Source organism: Danio aesculapii, chromosome 3 (genome assembly GCF_903798145.1).
Source record: "Danio aesculapii chromosome 3, fDanAes4.1, whole genome shotgun sequence".
Classification (NCBI taxonomy): domain Eukaryota; kingdom Metazoa; phylum Chordata; class Actinopteri; order Cypriniformes; family Danionidae; genus Danio; species Danio aesculapii.
In genome coordinates this window covers 47,056,667-47,075,923 of record NC_079437.1, presented here as the reverse complement: position 1 = coordinate 47,075,923, position 19,257 = coordinate 47,056,667, and the positions used below count along the sequence as shown (strand labels likewise).

The window sequence follows — 19,257 nt, the reverse complement described above, 5'->3', positions numbered from 1 at the left end:
GAGAGAAACATGGTTATAAAGTGGCACAGAGTATGTGAGAGAGCAATACAGGAATGCATAACTCCAGCATAATGCTAAACTCCAGCATATTACTCTACTCTTAACTCCCCAAGTAATAACAGCGACACACAATCAGTATTAATCCACACATTGGCAAAAGTCGAACTATTTTGAAAATTGACCGCACTGTGCTTGTTGGAACAGCTGATGGTGGCCAAGGCAAAGTCAAATGGCAAAGGATCACGAGACACACTATTAAATAAATATTTCGCAAACTACAGAAAATTAGGCAACAATTTAATTTACACTTACATGTTATGATCTGGAGGAAGAAGAGACTGGTCCATATGAACTGTAACAGTTACTGACAAAGTCCCTGTCAAAGTCCAACAAAGTCCCAAATATTATAATCTCTGCTGCTCCTTTAATAGCAAACAGCCAACAAATCCCACATTGCAGTGTAGGTTATTGTATCAATCATTAGAAAAATAACAGAAATAAACACAACATTAGGTTGGCTATACTCTGGTGTTGTTGTGAAAATTAACTTTAAGCCTTTATTCCCCACAACCGAATCTTCGACCTGTCAGTGATCGTCATCTTCATGTCATGATCAGTCTCATGATCTCCTGCGCTCAGCTAGTGTCTAAAAAGAAAGGCAGGTTCATGTTTTACCGGATCCGGCACCACATATATGGTGATGTACCATATAAACATCCATACATTCAGGCAAAAGATCCAAAACCAACACAATTCATTTATTGACTCTGAGTCGATTATTTTGTTAAAGAATCAGTAGTTTTAAACATGGTGCACTTTCAGATTTAAACCTGAATGTTTTCATTTATCTGAGGGTTCAAAAAATCTAAATATTGAGAAAATTGGCTTCGTAGTTGTGCAGATTAAGTTCTTAGCTAATAAATGTTTTTTTTTTTGGTATTGTTTGGAACTTTTACAAAATCTGCTTATGTAACTTTGATTTTTATTCAATATTCAGGTTTTTGTCATAACAGAAAAAATACAGATTGTTTTGACCCATACAATCTTTTTTGTTGGTTATTAATAAACCTCTGCAACTTAAGATTGGTTGTTTTATGGTCCATGAGAGGTGCATTAAAAGGCACATATGATGAAAATCAACTTTTGTAAGCTGTTTGGACAGAGCTGTGTGTCGATATAGTGTCCACAGTCATATTGGACTGATAGAAACACAATAAATGTAATTTTTTTTATTTCCTGTCATTAAACTAGATTCCAAATCCCTCCCATATTGAGGCCCAATGCAACGTGATGTAGGAGTGCGGTTTACCTGCCCACCAAATTGATTGACAGATGCGTATTAACATGACTCCATAGTAACGCATATAATCATATCCAGAAGAAGACAGTGTGTGCGCAAAGCAACTAGAATTAGTAGATCTGTTCAGTTCTCTGTGATCATCAGCACCTCAGGAATGAGTTTTACAAGTTTGAAATGTTTTTAAACGGTGCATTTTTGTAATAAACACAGTAAAATTGCTACTTAATTCATTACCACTGCCGCATAGTGTCAGTACAATCATGAAAGAAAACACTTCAATTCTGGTTTGTGGACTTAAATCAGGTTTATTTTGTACATTAACATAATGGATGTTTCACAGCAGTCCTGTCAAATTTGCCGCATGTGTGTGTGCACTTGCGTGCGTGCGTGAGTGCATGCATGCATGCAAACTTTGTAACAACATTGTTTGTGACTCATTGCAGAAAGGCTTGAATTAACTCCACAACAAATACATCAAATAACAGCTGAGAAAGTTTTTTTACTGTAGTAAAGGAGATCTTTGAAGGCTACACACAACTCCTCATCCACCACCAGTCTGCAGCATCCACCTGGATGACACGACGGCACACCAAAATAAATTTACTATGACCTTTTATGTGAAGCTGCTTTGACACAATCTACATTGTAAAAGCGCTATACAAATAAAGGTGAATTGAATTGAATTGAAACCACACACCAGCTCATTGGTGGAGAGAAGATAGAATGATGAACCCAATTATGATATGGGGATGGTTAGGAGGCCATGATGGACAGAGGCCAGTGGGCAAATTTGGGCAGGATGGCGGGGTTAAACCCCTACTCTTTTTTTAAGGATATCCTGGGATTTTTAACGACCACGGAAAATCAGGACCTCAGGTTTAACGTCTCATCTGAAAGATGGCTCTCACTGAGCATATAGAGTCCCCATTAATATACTGGGGTGTTAGGACCCACACAGACTGCAGGTTAAGTGCCCCCTGCTGGCCCCACTAACACCACTTCTGGCAGCAACCCAGCTTTCTTTTGTGGTCTCCCATCCAGGTACTGACCAGGTGCAGCCCTGCTTAGATTTAGGGGCGACCATGTTAGAGTTGCAGAGAGCTAGCTAGCTAATTTCAAGGATTTTTGTTTTGGTAAAGTTAGGATTTTTCTGTAATACCACCTTCTTATTTGTGATGAAGATGAGATAACACACATAGGATATGCTGTTCTATAATAGTTTTTGTCCAAAATGTGGTTCTAACTGAATATACCATGCTTACTAAAGAGCTTTTTTTTTCTCCTTTCTTTTTCTTTCTTTCTTTCTTTCTTTCTTTCTTTCTTTCTTTCTTTCTTTCTTTCTTTCTTTCTTTCTTTCTTTCTTTCTTTCTTATGTTCTTTTTCTTGCTTTTTTTTCTTTCTTTCTTTCTTTCTTTCTTTCTTTCTTTCTTTCTTTCTTTCTTTCTTTCTTTCTTTCTTTCTTTCTGTCTTTCTTTGTCTTTCTTTCTTTCTTTCTTTTATTTGGTGTAGTTTTTCTAAACAGTTGTTCATTTTGGGGTATATATATTCACAAAAAGGAGAGAACAACGTCAATTGTTCAATTTTATTTTGGGAAGAGCAAAGATGGCTATGTATACGAGTAGATGAAACAAGATCGAAGGTTTCTCAGATGTTGATGTTTTTAGATTTTATAAAAATGTTGAAAGCTCATTTAAAATAGATTTTAACTATTGCAGTTTAGTGAGAAATTTGAGAAATTTTCCAATATATGGTGCTATAAAGATGTGCTTTGTTCTGTTAAAGAAAATCATTGAATTTTTTATAATTATTTGTTTTTAGGCGTTTTCACCTTTATTGTAATAGGACAGTGGAGATTTAGAGACAGGACAATTTTGGGGCAGAGATAGAGGAAGGGTCTGCAAAGGACCTCGAGCTTGGAATCGAACTCGGGTCGCCGTGAACACCTAGGTGCCATGTGTCGATGCACTAACCACAAGGCTATTGGTGCAGACAAGAATCATTTAGTTTTTAACAATTAGTTGTTTTAGGATGGGAGTATTTTGTGGATTTTTTTGTAGTTTGATATGTACAGTAATTGCATAATTGTAATGAAGTATCTGTAAAATCTCAACAAAAAAAAGATACTGGGTGGCAGATTTGCACAATCCATATGCACAACACTTTGGTTTGTTTGCCTCACTCAAAAGCTTCACAGATGTAATTATGGTTGCTGAGCCACGATTGGTGTGTGGCGGTTTTCAGGTGTGGCTTAGCGAAGGGTCAACTGGTCAAGGAAATACATAATACACTTTTTAAAACAAAGTGTATTTCCATTGTAGTACTTTGTTAGGATTTTCTGTCGTACACCCCTTATGTCGGACATAAATAAAAGTTGCTTAGATTCCCAATATATTTGCAAAACAAGTAAAACTTTGAATAAAAATGCCAAAAAGTGATTTTTGGATGTCACCTCTTTTCATATCACTGAACATGACAAAGAGTACACTGTACTAAGAATAAAATATCTTTGCTATCGTCTTTGCTTGCTTTCAGATGGTTGACGTACCTGTTGCTGTTGATTTTGGACCTAGTCATCTGTCTTCTAGCATGTCTGGGATTGGCAAAGCAGTCTCGATGGCTGCTCGCAGTGTAAGTGCTTTAAATATCTTTGATTTAGACATCCGGCTGTGAGTGTTCTCATTGCAGAAGAAAAAGCATGACCCATTTTTGTAAACATAAAGCCCTTTGACGTCAGTGTGGGGATAGAATTCAATATGTATTTGGATGTGTGCTGGATTTTTTATATATGTAATACCTTATTATTTTATCTTGCATATACTGCTTTCTCAGTTCACCAAAAATTAAAATCCTTCCATTTCTGTTTCTTCTGTTGAAAACAAATGAGATATTTTGAAGATTGTTGGGGGCTTTTATTCTTCAAAATGACTTTGTGTTCAACAGGGAAAAAAATAAACAAACTTCTAAATGTTTGGAACTACTTAAAGGTGAGAAAATTAGATTTTTGGGGAGTGAACTGTCCCTTTAACTATTTGTTTAGCGTAAAGTTTTTTTATTAATCAGTGCTAGCTTAAATTCCTAACGGATGCACTGTAAAATAATGTAGCTTCTGACATAAACAGACCTCGGTGGAGAGACTCTGAGTGCATTGAGTGTTGTGGTTTAGCCAGTCGCCAGCGCGCCCTGCATTTCCTCTAATCTCAAGCCTTTCTCTCTCTCTCCCCTGTTTGCCTTATTGGAAGCTCCTTTAGATCCATCCTCACTTACCCCTCTAATGCTTATTGATCTCTCTGCTGGCGTGAGCATGTGCTCGCCCTTAACTAATTATTACGTGCTTCCAATCCGCTTTATTGGTGCTTTTAAGAGCGTCCTCAGACGAGAGAGAGAGGCTGTTTTGAGGAAATCTCGCTCCATTTTCCAGAGCCACAAGGGAGCCGTTTATGCCATTTTTCACTGTCTTTTTTTGACCGTGTATTTACTCACGTGATCACTGACAGGCTCACGTGTTTGATCTCTGGCTTGCATTCTTATTTATTTGTATGTTACAAATTAAGTATGTGGTGTTCCTTTATAAGTGTTTTTGGAATTTTAAGACCATCTTTTAAAGTGCCATAGAATGAAAATCTGCATAGACTTAGGAATAGCTGAATAATAAGCGTTCAGTAAATGGAAATGATTTATCGTAAGCCACAAACACCATTGTTTCCTAGTTCTCCAGTAAATCTTATAAGTGTAAAATCCTTGTGAAAACAGAATATCAATTGTTACATTGCACTTAAGACTATTATTCTGCATGCCACATGCTACTTTTGATTAAAAGAACACCATTGAACTTATCTGGGTTGATATTAATTCTTGCCTGCTTTTTCATACAAGTTAAACTCACAAAATACAACTCTAAAAACACCTCTGTTAGTCCCTTTTGTTGGGTATAATTACATTTTTGCCTTCATTTTATTTATAGCACATAACGTATAGAAGCAGTAATTGTGGAACAGACTTAGTTGCCTACAGATAGCTCACTCGAACTCATTAATATTTATGACCATTCCAAATTTGGTCAAAACCGTGCTTTTCATTTGAGGGGTGTATAAATTATAAATAAGCATATAAAACAATTTCTGGGGAATTTTTTACTCCCCTAAGCCACATACCTACATACTATGTAGGTATTAGAGGACAGTTCAATCATTGCGCTATGGCACCTTTAAGTAAAATCAGATGTATTTAAAAGAGGAAGCTTAGTTGATATTTGCTTGCTTATGTAATAAATGGTGTTTTGATGTAAGTGTTCTAGTTTAGTAGAAATCTGCAGATCTATATAAATATTCTCTTGCAAGACTTGTTGGCAATATGCACTGAAAAAAGTGTTGCATGCAAAACTGTTGCAAACAATTTATTTGTGTTGAATTTAAACAAAAAAATTAAATTGAGCAAAGTTCAACCTAATTTTTTTGTTTAAATTTAGCCCAAATAAATTGTTTACAACCAATTAACATAAAAAAATTGAGTAAATCCAAGGAATCATCTTTGAATAATTTTTTTTCAGTGTGCTTTTTTATGTATGCAGCACAGTATATCATAAAATGAAATAAATTAATACCTCACAAATTTAAGAACATGGTAATGTTGAAAAAAATATTTAAATGAAAAAAAAAAATATATATATATATATATACACACACACACACACACACACATATATATATATATATATATATATATATATATATATATATATATATATATATATATATATATATATATATATATATACATATATATATATATATATATATATATATATATATATATATATATATATATATATATATATATATATATATATATATATATATACACACACACACACACACACACACACACACATATATATATATATATATATATATATATATATATATATATATATATATATATATATATATATATATATATATATATATATATATATATATATATATATATAAAGTGGCAGAAGGTAGATTTTTCTGATGAATCATCTGTTGAACTGCATTCCACAAATTGTATTCACAAATACTGCAGAAGACCTACTGGAACCCAAATGGACCCAAGATTCAGAAAATCAGTCAAGTTAGGTGAAGAAGAAGTTATGGTTTGGGGTTACATTCAGTATGGGGCCGTGCAAGAGATCTGCAGAGTGGATGGCAACATCAACAGCCTGAGGTATCAAGACATTTGTGCTACCCTTTACATTACAAATCACAGGAGAGGGCGAATTCTTCAGCGCTAGTTCTCATACATCAGCCTCCACATCAAAGTTCCTGAAAGCAAAGAAGGTCAAGGTGCTCCAGGAATGGCCAGCCCAGTCACCAGACATGAACATTATTGAGCATGTCTCGGGTAAGATGGAGGGAGCATTGAAGATGAATCCAAAGAATCTTTATGAACTCTGGGAGTCCTTCAAGAATGCTTACTTTGCCATTCCAGATGACTTTATTAATAAGTTATTTGAGTCATTGCAGAGTGTTTGGATGCAGTCCTTCAAGTTCATGGGAGTCATGCACAATAGTAATTATTTTTCCACTGCATCATGACTTTAAATTACGTACATTATTTCTGTTAAGTGACAAGACTTTTGCCTTCGCAAAGGCATATCTTACTGTCCTAATTAAAAAATAAAATATCAAGGCATGATCATATTTTATTTTGGTAAAATAAGCGTAATCTAGAGGCCTTTACTTTTATTTAAGCCACTTCTGATACCATACTAAAGTAAAAGTCAAGTTATTATATGGGCTTTTTTATTATATACGATATTTGTCAGGTTGTTATTTCACACTAAACATTGCTGTTTTTACTTGATTTTTTTAAATTAAATACCTGCAGCTTTGTTGAGCATAAGATGGTTTTATTAAAAAAATTGATAAATAAATAGTACTCCTCCTAAACCTTCAAAAAAATAAAAAGTTAAATCTCTGTAAAGATGTCTTACTGTTATTCCCTCTCTTTCTCTTTTTTTTCTCTCATTTCAGTATTATGGTATGTGGCATGTTGACCCTGATCATGAGTTGGGCATCATTAGGAGCAGGCACTGCCACAGCTGTGGTAAGTTATCATGTTTCCACATGACTTCCCACTTTGACCAATCACTTCATTCATCAACACTGTCACCTGTATTAGCTATAACAAAATATGATTTTGTTTGTAAATCAGCCTATATAGAGCGTGAGTTCTGTGAAACTTTTAGGAGATTATCAGAGTTCAGCGACCGCGTTTATTCGTCTCTTGGTTCATGCCAGTTTGCAAAGCTGATTACAAAGCCCTGGTCATTTAAATTACTCAGTCCGCTAGCTTGCATGTAAACAGCCATAGTCTCTGTTTCACTAAACAGGCCAATCTGCTTTGTCTCATGTCTCATTATCTGCTTTTATCAGACTACATGATGACGATTACAAACTCAATTTATCATTTTACAAATGCTTTATATTTAAACTTGACATTCAATACAGTGATAGGTTGTGCAATACAATACAATACAACACAACACAGTACCTCATTCATGATCTCATTGGTGTAATGAAAGTGGATTTGTACTTAGTGTGACGCACTTACTGTACCTGACATCAAACATGCCTCTTTTCATTAGTAGTCATTAGTAATCTGCTGTATTTTCTGAATATGTATATATATATATATATATATATATATATATATATATATATATATATATATATATATATATATATATATATATATATATATATATATATATATATATATATATATATATATATATATATATATATATATATATGTGTGTGTGTGTGTGTATATATGTATATTTGTGTATATGTATGTATATTATCTTATTTAAAATGTTTTTTTAATAGCGTGAATTGTGACCTAAACTAAAGTGTTACCAATTTTTTTCTCTTTCTGTTGAACACAAAATAAGATATTTAAAAAAAATACAAAACAAAAAAACCTGCTAAATACCTGTAACCATTGACTTTTATAGTAGTAAATATTCTAATTCTATAGAAGTGAGTGGTTACAAGCTTTCAGCGTTTTTTCTGAATAAAGAAAGAAACTCAAACAGGTTTTTGACAAGTAAAGGTAGGAGTCAATGATAATAGAGTTTTTTAGTTTTGGATGAACTTTCCCTTTGTGCGGTTAACATACAAGAAGTTTGGCCAAAGGAGAAATGGTTATGCCTAACTGAGCCTGGTTTCTCTTGAGGATTTTTTTCCTTCACTTTTGTCAATTGGTGAAGTTTGCTTGCTTGGTTAAGACTCGATAGATTTGCTCTTCAGTGTTTGGACTTTCAGCAGTGAAAATTGAACCACACTGAACTAAACTAAAATTCAACTCTGAAAACTGGACTCACTGGACTGGTTTCAGTTAACTAGAATTTCTATGTTAAGCTGCTTTGAACAATCTACATTGTAAAGGCAATAAACATGAATTGAATTGAAAAATCAAACAAAATTTGCAAAACGTCCCCATTTTTAGGTGCGGTGAAGAATTACAAGTCAGTATTACTTTAGTTGATTTCACACATCCGGCTACACACTCAGAAATAAAAGTATGAAATCTGACATTAGTACCTTGAGGGTACACTTTTGTTCCTTTAAAGGAGTAATAGGTGATTGTCTTTAGAAACAATTTTTGTTGTGTTGGTTAAAAGTCTCTTCACATTCCAGTAATGATTAAAGTAAATGATCTAAATGTATTTATATGAATTTTTATATTCTGGGTATAAAGATGGCGCCGATGACGATGGCCGCCTCCGTGTCGAACTCTGCAGTAGTGTTTGTGTTTTTGTTAGGTTGTCCTGTCTCGAGTCATTCCTACAATTAGTTTCACCAGAGACGAATTGTTGGACATTCGTGCACATACACCACCGCATATTTTTCCATACCTGGATTTATCTGATGTTCTGTTGGACATTGTAGTCGGAGGAGCCGCGGTGCTGCTCAAACGCTTTCAAGCGTGCAGACGAGGAAAGCGTGCAGGCGCACTTGTGAAACTCAGACAGCGCGGATTTCGGACCGCGTTGCCTAGCATCCATCTGGCAAATCTTCGCTCTCTACCCAACAAAATAGACGAACTCATTCTGCTCTCTCAGACAAACAGGGATTTTCTGCATTCAGCTGCTCTGTGTTTCACGGAAACCTGGCTGAACGACACCATACCGGACAACGCGCTTCACCTACCAGGCTATCAGCTGTTCAGAGCGGATAGCGACGAAGAATCAACGCGGAAATCACGCTGTGGCGGGACGTGCTTTTACATCAATGAAAGGTGGTGTACAGATGTAACAGTTTTAAAGAAGATGTGCTGTCCAGATCTTGAAGCACTGTTTATTAACTGTAAGCTTTTTTACTCCCCGCACGAGTTCTGCTCGTTCATCCTCGTCAGTGTTTACATTCCTCAGCACGCGCACACAAGCCTGGCGATACAGAAACTAGCTGATCAGATCACGGTGATAGAGCAACAACACCCGGACTCTGTTTTAATCATTCTCGGAGATTTTAACAAAGCAAAACTATCCCGTGAACTACCAAAATATAGACAGCATGTTACATGTCCCACAAGAGACAGAAATATACTGGATCACTGCTATACTACAATAAAGGATGCATACCGCTCCGTCCAACGAGCAGCTTTGGGACACTCTGACCATTGTTTGATTCATCTCATTCCAACCTACAGGCAGAACCTGAAAACAGCCAAACCTGTATTAAGATCTGTGAAAAGATGGACTAACGGAACAGAGCGGAATCTACAAGCCTGTTTCGACCTCACTGACTGGAGTGTTTTTGATGCTGCTGCAAACGATCTGGATGAGCTTACAGAAACTGTAACATCTTATATCAGTTTCTGTGAAGACGTGTGCATTCCTACGTGTGACTCAACTCACATACAACAATGACAAACCATGGTTCACTGTAAAACTCAGACAGCTACGTCAGGCCAAGGAGGTTGCTTACAGGAATGGGGATAGTGCCTTGTATAAGCAGGCCAAATACACACTGGAAAAGGAGATTAGAGTCGCAAAAAGGAACTATTCTAAGAAACTAAGGAGTCAGTTCTCTTCCAGCGACTCAGCATCTGTGTGGAAAAGTCTGAAAATCATCACAAACTACAAGACACCATCCCACAGCACTGTAGACAATGAACGACTTGCAAACGACCTGAATGAGTTTTACTGCCGGTTTGAGAAAACCCCCCACACCCACTCTGAACTGCTCTTCACGGCACCATTAACACCTCCTCCACCCCTGCCTCCCCCATACCTGCACTACAGTTTAACGAAGATGAGGTGCGCCAGGTCTTCCGGAAATAGAAGAGGAAAAAAGCACCAGGCCCAGATTTTATAACACCAGCCTGTTTAAAGTCCTGTGCTGACCAACTGACCCTTCTTCACCCTGATCTTCAACAGATCACTGGAGCTGTGTGAAGTGCCCTCCTGCCTCAAACGCTCCACCATCATCCCCATCCCAAAGAAACCCAAACTTACAGGACTAAATGACTACAGACCGGTGGCACTAACATCTGTGGTCATGAAGTCTTTTGAAAAACTGATGCTGGCCCACCTGAAGGACATCACTGAACCCTCACTGGACTCTCCTCAGTTTGCGTACAGAGCAAACAGGTCTGTGGATGATGCAGTAAATATGGGACTGCATTATGCTCTGCAACACCTAGACAGACCAGGGACCTATGTGAGGATCTTGTTTGTTGACTTCAGCTCGGCGTTTAACACTATCATCCCAAAACTTCTCCTGCCCAAATTAACTCAGCTCTCTGTGCCCACCTCTGTCTGTCAGTGGATCAACAGCTTCCTAACGGACAGGCAGCAGCTGGTAAAGCTGGGAAAATTCTCATCTAGCATCCGCACAATCAGCACTGGCGCCCCCCAGGGGTGTGTCCTCTCCCCACTGCTCTTCTCCCTGTACACGGATGACTGCACTTCAAAAGACTCCTCTGTGAAGCTCTTGAAGTTTGCAGAGGACACCACACTTATCGGCCTTATTCAGGACTGTGTCGAGTCTGCTTACAGACAGGAGGTTAAGGAGTTGGCTGTCTGGTGTAGCCACAACAACCTGGAGCTCAACACGCTCAAAACAGTGGAGATGATAGTGGACTTCAGGAGAAACCCCCCTGCTCTCCCCCCACTGAGCATCATGGACAGCATTGTGGCAGCAGTGGAGTCATTCAGGTTCCTGGGCATCACCATCTCTCAGGACCTGAAGTGGGACACTCACATTGACTCCATTGTCAAAAAAGCTCAACAGAGGCTCTACTTTCTTCATCAGCTAAGGAAGTTTAACCTCCCAAAGGAGCTGCTAAAACAGTTCTACACCTCCATCATTGAATCAGTCATCTGCACATCAATAACTGTCTGGTTTAGCTCAGCTACTAAATACGACCTCCAAAGACTACGTCGAATAGTTCTGACTGCTGAGCAAATCACTGGTACAACTCTTCCTACTCCCCAAGAACTGAACTTATCCAGAGCGAGCAGAAGGGCTGCCAAAATCACTCTGGACCCCTCACACCCAGCACACTGCCTCTTTGAACTTTTACCTTTTGGTTGACGCTACAGAGCACTGCGCACCAGAACAGCCCGACACAGAAACAGTTTCTTCCCTCAGGCAATCCATCTCATGAACACTTGATGATAATAATTGTGGAACCAACATCACTACTTGCTATACACTTTTATACACATACACTTATTTAACAACACACTTTACATGCCAATTTGCACATAACACCTGCACATATAACGTTGTATATAGTAATAAACACGTACATACTCTTGTCAATCTGTATATTTGCACTCACTACTTCTATTTTTTTTTTATATATATTTATTATCTGTTTTTTGTCCTGTCTCTGTTATCCTGTTGCACTGTAGAAGCTCTGTCACGAAAACAAATTCCTCGTATGTGTGAACATACCTGGCAATAAAGCTCTTTCTGATTCTGAAAACAAAACAAAAAATGTTCATCTAATTAAATATTGTCGGGCCGACAATTGACAATTCTGATAAGTAGCCCAAACTGTCAACAAATGTGGATTTGTACAACTGCGCACCTCATTCAGATCCACCATTAGCGTGTACACGCGTGCCGTGGTCACGTGGACATGAGTGACAGCGGTGAATCCAAATGTTTAATCAAAACTTTTTTAAATCCTGAATCAATATTGGAGTTACTTTTGCACACTGGAGGAAGGATGACACCATGGCTGAAGTATTTCTTTTAGACAGGTAATGTTATGTTTTAAAACTCTTTTAATCAAATTATGTAGATTTTGTTGTTTTATGAATGGGTTAACATATATGCACAGAAGTGTTGTTCAGCCACTGAAATCTCCCAGCGAATGATTGATTTGACTGTTTTCAGTTTCATAAGGAACCTTTTACAGCATTGATAATGTCGATTTTTGTTTAGTTTAACAAAACACAAGTAAACAGCACTATTCTGCGGCTGCCGATCACAATGAACATTTTTTTGATGTTCCACAAACGCAAGGCGCACCACACTGTCTTTTTTGTTGACAAGAAAAACCTAGATTGCTAGGCAATGCCTGAATCAGCTGCGTATTGTGTACAAGTTTTGCTGTTGATATTGGTATAATTTAAAAATTTTATGATATTGTGATATTCAAGATTTGTGATTCATAGTCTCTCATCCATCTTCAAAAGTGTTCGTCGTTGTCTGCAGGCATCTCAACGGAAACCCCGCCTCTGCTTTCATTTGATTGTAGAATAAAAAAGACGCACAACGCCTCTTAATGCAAAAAGCGTGTTCGGTGTGATCGGCCCCTTACTGAAGTGAAAGTTGTTTTTCACATCACATTGGTTCATTTTTGAACAGTGACAACCTGTGGTGCGACCCCTACATTGTTTACCATGCTATTTTAAATATTTAATCTGAAATAGCATGTAAGTATGGCTTAGTAATAAGTGTAATTCCTGCACCCCGCCGGCCAACCACTAAGCATACAATAGCCGCTTTAGGACAAAGCGCATGAGAGAGTGACACCAGCGATAATTGCATGCATGAAATATTACGCATTATGACAAGTTTTGCTTGCTAACCACATAACCGAAAACATGCTAGATATAATACAGTTTTTCATTCAGAATTGCAGTATTATAAAGTACTATAAAGTTTTCTAACTAGCGAATGACATAATCTAGTTGCTCTCTGTCATCTTTAATGTGCGCGTCCGTGTGGCATGGCTTTGGACAGCAGGGACATGTGTTTCTAACATGTGTTTCTAACATGTTATGCTAACCTGTTAGCGTTTAGGCAGATCACCTACTGCACCTTTTAGGTACTATGAGGTACACATTTGTACTTTTTAGGTATTAATTTGTACTTTTATGGACCTGTTAGTAACAAAAATATTTCTTTTTGCTACATCGAGGTATCACCCCAGTGAAATATTTTGTACCTTTATTTCTGAGAATATAGTTACAATTTTACCGCCCGGCCAGGGGTTAACGCATGCTATGTTAACACAGCCATGCATCTATTAAGAATGAGTCTTACGAAAGCGCATTTTGTGGCCGTCTGAAGTTTGTGATTTGAGTTTATAATGTTGTACTTAATATCATTAGAATTAGAATAATAATCTAATTTATTATTTACCTGGGGCGTCACGGTGGCACAGTGGGTAGCACATTCACCTCATAGCAAGAAGGTCGCTGGTTTGAGTCCTGGCTGGTTCAGTTAGCATTTCTGTGTTCTCCCTGTGTTTGCGTGGGTTTCCTCGTAATAAAGGGACTAAGCCAAAAAGAAAATTAATGAATTATTTACCTGGTGGCAAATGGGTTAGTTTTACAAAGGAGTGTTTTTAGACAATAAAAAAGGGGGGGGGCACTACCCAACACCATTAGGGCCGGGCACACCAAATCAATGCCAAACAATTAGCACCAAGAGCAAGGATAAAATTTAAAACTACTCAGACTGTGTAGACTGACAGAAGAGGGTCATATACTGAACATCAGATGGTTTAAGTGCAAGTAGATTATGGGGTAATTATTTTTTAGGCGAACAATTCCTTTAAATCATCTTTCATCTCTATTTCTGATGCTATGTTTGAACTTTATGTAGAACTTTCTACGTGCCTGGATGCACTGTGTTGCTGACATGTCATTGGCTAATCAGATATTTGCATGTATATTGGTACAGTATAAATGAGTTGGCTTATTTCCTAATTTTAGCTTCAGTTTTCGGGGTCTTATGAGGCAGACCTGAGCAGTATGGTGAACATGACAGTGATTAGAGTAACAGTCGATGCTTCTGTTGGGATATCTACAAGGAGCTGGACTTAAGCAGGACTCAATGAGGGGGCAGAGCAGAGGTCAGGCCCGCGGTAAAGTGGATTAGTACCGCAGTGCTTGACTACATCGATTCTTCCTGTTTGTGACGGCAAGAGAGAGACTTGGAGAGGAGGATCTTGTGACTTGCATACTTGCAATCATCTATTTTTAATGTTATGTGAAGTTCGATGGAGGAGTTGAAAAATGCATTGATGATTACTCAGCATCTTTATAAATAGTTATTAAAAAATCTTCAGTTGATGTAAAAAAATAAATAGAAAACTTTAGGCAAATAAAATGTAATTATAATGTACTTTGTAATCTGTTTTCAAATTGTCAGTTCTATTTGTCTAATGGATTACAAATTGAATATTGAATGTTCATTTATCAGTTTGTTCTTATGTCAAGAGGTGACTGATTAATTAGTGGATTTTCTGTTTTGTAATAGATTTATTGATTTCTTAATTGTGTTTCATCATTCCTCAAATGTTTGTGACCACACTACTGTCACACATTTGAAGTCACAATTAGCCATCCTGTTTTTTATTTGTATATTCTTTTTTTTAATACAATAGTTTTAATAACTAATAATAATAATAACTAATTTCCAATTTTATTTTGTCATTGCCATGATGACAATACATAATATTTACTAGTTATGTTGCAAAAAATTATAGTCCATCTTAAACTGCAATTTAAAGGCTTAACTAGACAATAAGATTAATTAGGATACGTTAGAATCTAGTTAGGTTAAGGCAAGTCAGTGGTTAGCATTTGTTTGTCCTTTCGCCAATCAGAAATAATAACAATTTCTTATTTTTTTTAAAATTAATTAAACTAAAATAAATAAGACTTTATCCAGAGAGAAAAAAATAAATACAGTTGAAGTCAGAATTATTAGGCCCCCTTTTATTTATTATTATAATTTTTTTTATATTTCCCAAATTATGTATAACAGAGGAATTTTCACAGTATGTCTGATAATATTTTTTTCTTCTGGAGAAAGTCTTATTTGTTTTATTTCAGTTAGAATAAAAGCGGTTATTAATTTTTTTAAACACCATTTTAAGGTCAAAATTATTAGTCCCTTTAGCTATATATTTTTTTATAGTCTACAGAACAAACCATCATTATACAATAATTTACCGAATTGCCTTAACCTGCCTTGTTAACCTAATTAACCTAGTTAAGCCTTTAAATGTCACTTAAAGCTGTATAGAAGTGTCTTGAAAAATATCTAGTAAAATATTATTTACTGTCATCATGGCAAAGATAAAATAAATCAGTTAATAGAAATAAATTATTAAAACTATTATGCTTAGAAATGCGTTTAAAAAAATCTTCTCTTCGTTAAACATAAATTGGGGAAAAAATAAACGGGGGGCTAATAAATCAGGGGTGTTAATAATTCTGACTTCTACTGTATATTATAGGAAATATTATATATTCTGTATATATTTTTGCCAGGTTAAATGCAGTTTTTATGTTGGTCATGGGAAACAAATGGCCCTGACCTACTCTTAGTCCTAACCAAAACTAACTAAGCAATGATTGATTTTACCAGTGATTTTAGTGGTGCATAATAACAACTGTCCTATTGCTAGTGGACTAGTGTTAAAAATACAGTCTGATACAGGTTAGTTTCTCCTTTCATTTAGATTTACCAGAGCTTTGTCTTAAAGAAAGTATATCAGTATAAAAATGATTTGATTTAATACCATGTTTACCACAACTTCTCTCAAGAAAGAGAATCAAGGAAGATTTCTTCGAGCTTTCTTTACCCCTGATTCTCAGGTAACAGGGTCATTCTGTGTGTTCTTACTTGACTTCTACTACTTTAAGCCTGGCCATCTACAGATCTTCACAATAGGATTAGCCCTTTTGTGATCAGTTCATACGGACCTGACATTCAGCAGAGGTCTTAGAAACCCTGTCATTCTTTAAAGTCCATGTGAAATTTAAATTTGCTATGTTAATTTTCCTACTGCACATTGTTATTCTTTAGGTGAAGAAAAAAAAATGATAATTTGATTATCAAATTCTGACCATTTGCTTCTGTATTTGGAGTGGCGGTCTTTCTTGGTTGACGTCATTTTGACACAATATTCTTACCTACGCCCTTCATATAAAAGGAAAGATGCACAAAAGCCTCACCCCCTATTCAATATTCAGCTCCATTTGGAAGTATATTAACATACCAACATTAAAAATCTCAGAAACTTTTAGCTCATGCAGACTTGCAAATGCAAATATCCCAACCTAATTTGCAAGAACACTGCAGACACGTCCAAAAAAATTGACATGGCCTCTCTGTCAGATTTGTAATTATGAGCTTGTTGTTTATCTGTCCTCATAGGGAACCAGTGACTTTTGTGTTTCGCCTGACAAGTACATTGTCAATCAAACAAAAGGCGCCTTGAGTTCAGGTAAGTAATATTTTACTTCTCCGTATGCAAGTCTTTTGGATGCACCTGATATGTTTAGCGAATGCTATCATGTGCAAGTTATTTCATTTACTGCATTGGTCAATATATAGTAATAATATTATTGGGTACTGTTTACACTAGGGCTGGAATAAATCAGAAGTGGTTTTCATGTGTATTTCGTCACTAAATCCAGTTCTAGTAAATCCCCAGCATGTGCTTTCAAATGGAAGAGGGATTGCTACAGAGTTGTAGTACACTATGTAGAAATATATTGACAAAAACTGTTTAAGTGGATGATAATGAAATGGAGATAATAAAATTGTAATGATAATTCGATAACTGTGCACATTGAATCAATGAAAACGGTTAAATCTTCTTTTTAGAATCCAGATTTTCATTATTATTCTTATTTGGATATTTGGCCATGAGCACCCTCTAACCTTTGGAAGAGATTTTACTGCTGATCACACAGCCGTGTTTCACTGACAAGATGTCCATGACAATCACAGCTTTGCGGAGTCATGTTTGTGACTTTACTTTGAGAAATCGCTCAGCCATACTTTACACAATAATTATATGGAACAACATGGGGCCACATTTATAAAAACATTTCTAACTAAAAGTGCAATTTAGAAAATGTTGTATTCCTAAATACATTTCAGATTGCTTTAGAAAACTTAGTTTGAATCGATGTTTTTGTTAAAATGTGCAGTTACTGTAAGTTGCTTGAGTTTTCCAGAACACACTCTGTGGCCCTGTCATACACCCGGCGCAATAAGGCGCAAGACGTGCGCGATTTGTTGTCATTTTCAGACCAGCAAACCCTAAATATCATGTTTTGCATCACTTTTGTTAAATAGCAAATCCATTTGTGCCACTTTGTGGACTAATAGGCTTGCTTGTCTAAAATAGAAGTGAGTTAAGGCACATTGTTGGCATGTTGCTATTTTGAAAAACTGAAATAGACCATGCCATTGACCAACTAAAAGCTGCTCTAAAGTCCAGCGCTGAGCACATTAGTTATGCACCTATACAGGGCCAAAACGTGAACACATTGCTTAATACACTTGATCTACAGCAATACACAAATATCTTTACATAAGGAAAAATAAAGGATTAAAATGTTACAAAAAAATATAATTTCATACATAAATATAAAAACCACTTCCTTCTTTATGCCTTTTTTCAGTTCATTCATGACAATTTGCTTTTATATAATGTTATTGTTATTAGCAGGATTTATTATATGCATATTTATATTTGTTTTAATAAAAACAAGTTTAGATTTGCCCACCTGTCAGGTTTTGGAGGCCTATATGTCACTATATGGGGCATTAAAATAGAACCGTCAGATCGTTAAAATAGAGCCCTAAGTGTCAGAGCACATGTCTTGTTTCTATGGTACACACTCAGAACTAAAGGTATTGTACAGGAGCTGTCACTGGGGTGGTACCTTTTCAAAATATTCATATTTGTACCCAAAGAGTCCACAGTGGTACCTCAAAGGCGCATATTAGTGCCTGAACGTACCTAAAAAGTACCTTTGAGGTACCATTATGGACCCTGCAGGTACAAATATGTACCTTTAGAAAAGGTACTGCCCTAGTGACAGCTCCTGTACCTTTATTTCTGAGTGTGTATTACCATGGATCAGAAAACTAGTCATAAGTCTGTTTTCCTAATTGAGACTACAAATTGAAAAAAAAAACAACCCCATTGATGTACAATTTGATAGGACTGGACAATAGTTGGCAGAGATGCATCTATTTAAAAATCTGAAATCTGAGGATTCAAAAACAAATGATACCATACTGAGAAAATTGGTTTTAATGTTGCCTAAAAAAGGTTCTTAGCTATGCATATTACTAGGGCCAGACAGAATCTGCTGACATTTTTTGCTATTTCTGTGGAGAATCTTGTGGAAAAATCTGCAGATTTATGCGGAACGATTTTAGGAGTATCATAACTAAACCCTTAATGTTTGAAATAAAACAAATATCTTTTTAACTTTTATTTAATGTTCACAATTTAAATCCAATTAGATCCACTTATTTGGTAAACAAAGCCAGTCTCTCATATACTATAACTACTAAAAGACAGAAAATACTACTTTACAAACTGTATTGTAAATAAATCAAATTAACATGTTCATATTAGTCAATAATACTACTAAAAAACGAAATAAATATAAACTTACACATGTA

The 19,257-nt window shown here is 36.1% G+C and overlaps 1 protein-coding gene across 1 annotated transcript in view; it reads left to right on the top strand.

Moving 5' to 3' along the window:
• The window catches only part of LOC130221591 (protein tweety homolog 2-like), a 56,762-nt gene that overhangs the window by 21,430 nt on the left and 16,075 nt on the right, over positions 1–19,257 (top strand). The window contains exons 3-5 of the mRNA XM_056454141.1: positions 3,833–3,928; positions 7,315–7,387; positions 16,984–17,053. Coding sequence (XP_056310116.1) covers positions 3,833–3,928; positions 7,315–7,387; positions 16,984–17,053 — 239 coding nt within the window. The remainder of the gene's footprint in view (positions 1–3,832; positions 3,929–7,314; positions 7,388–16,983; positions 17,054–19,257) is intronic.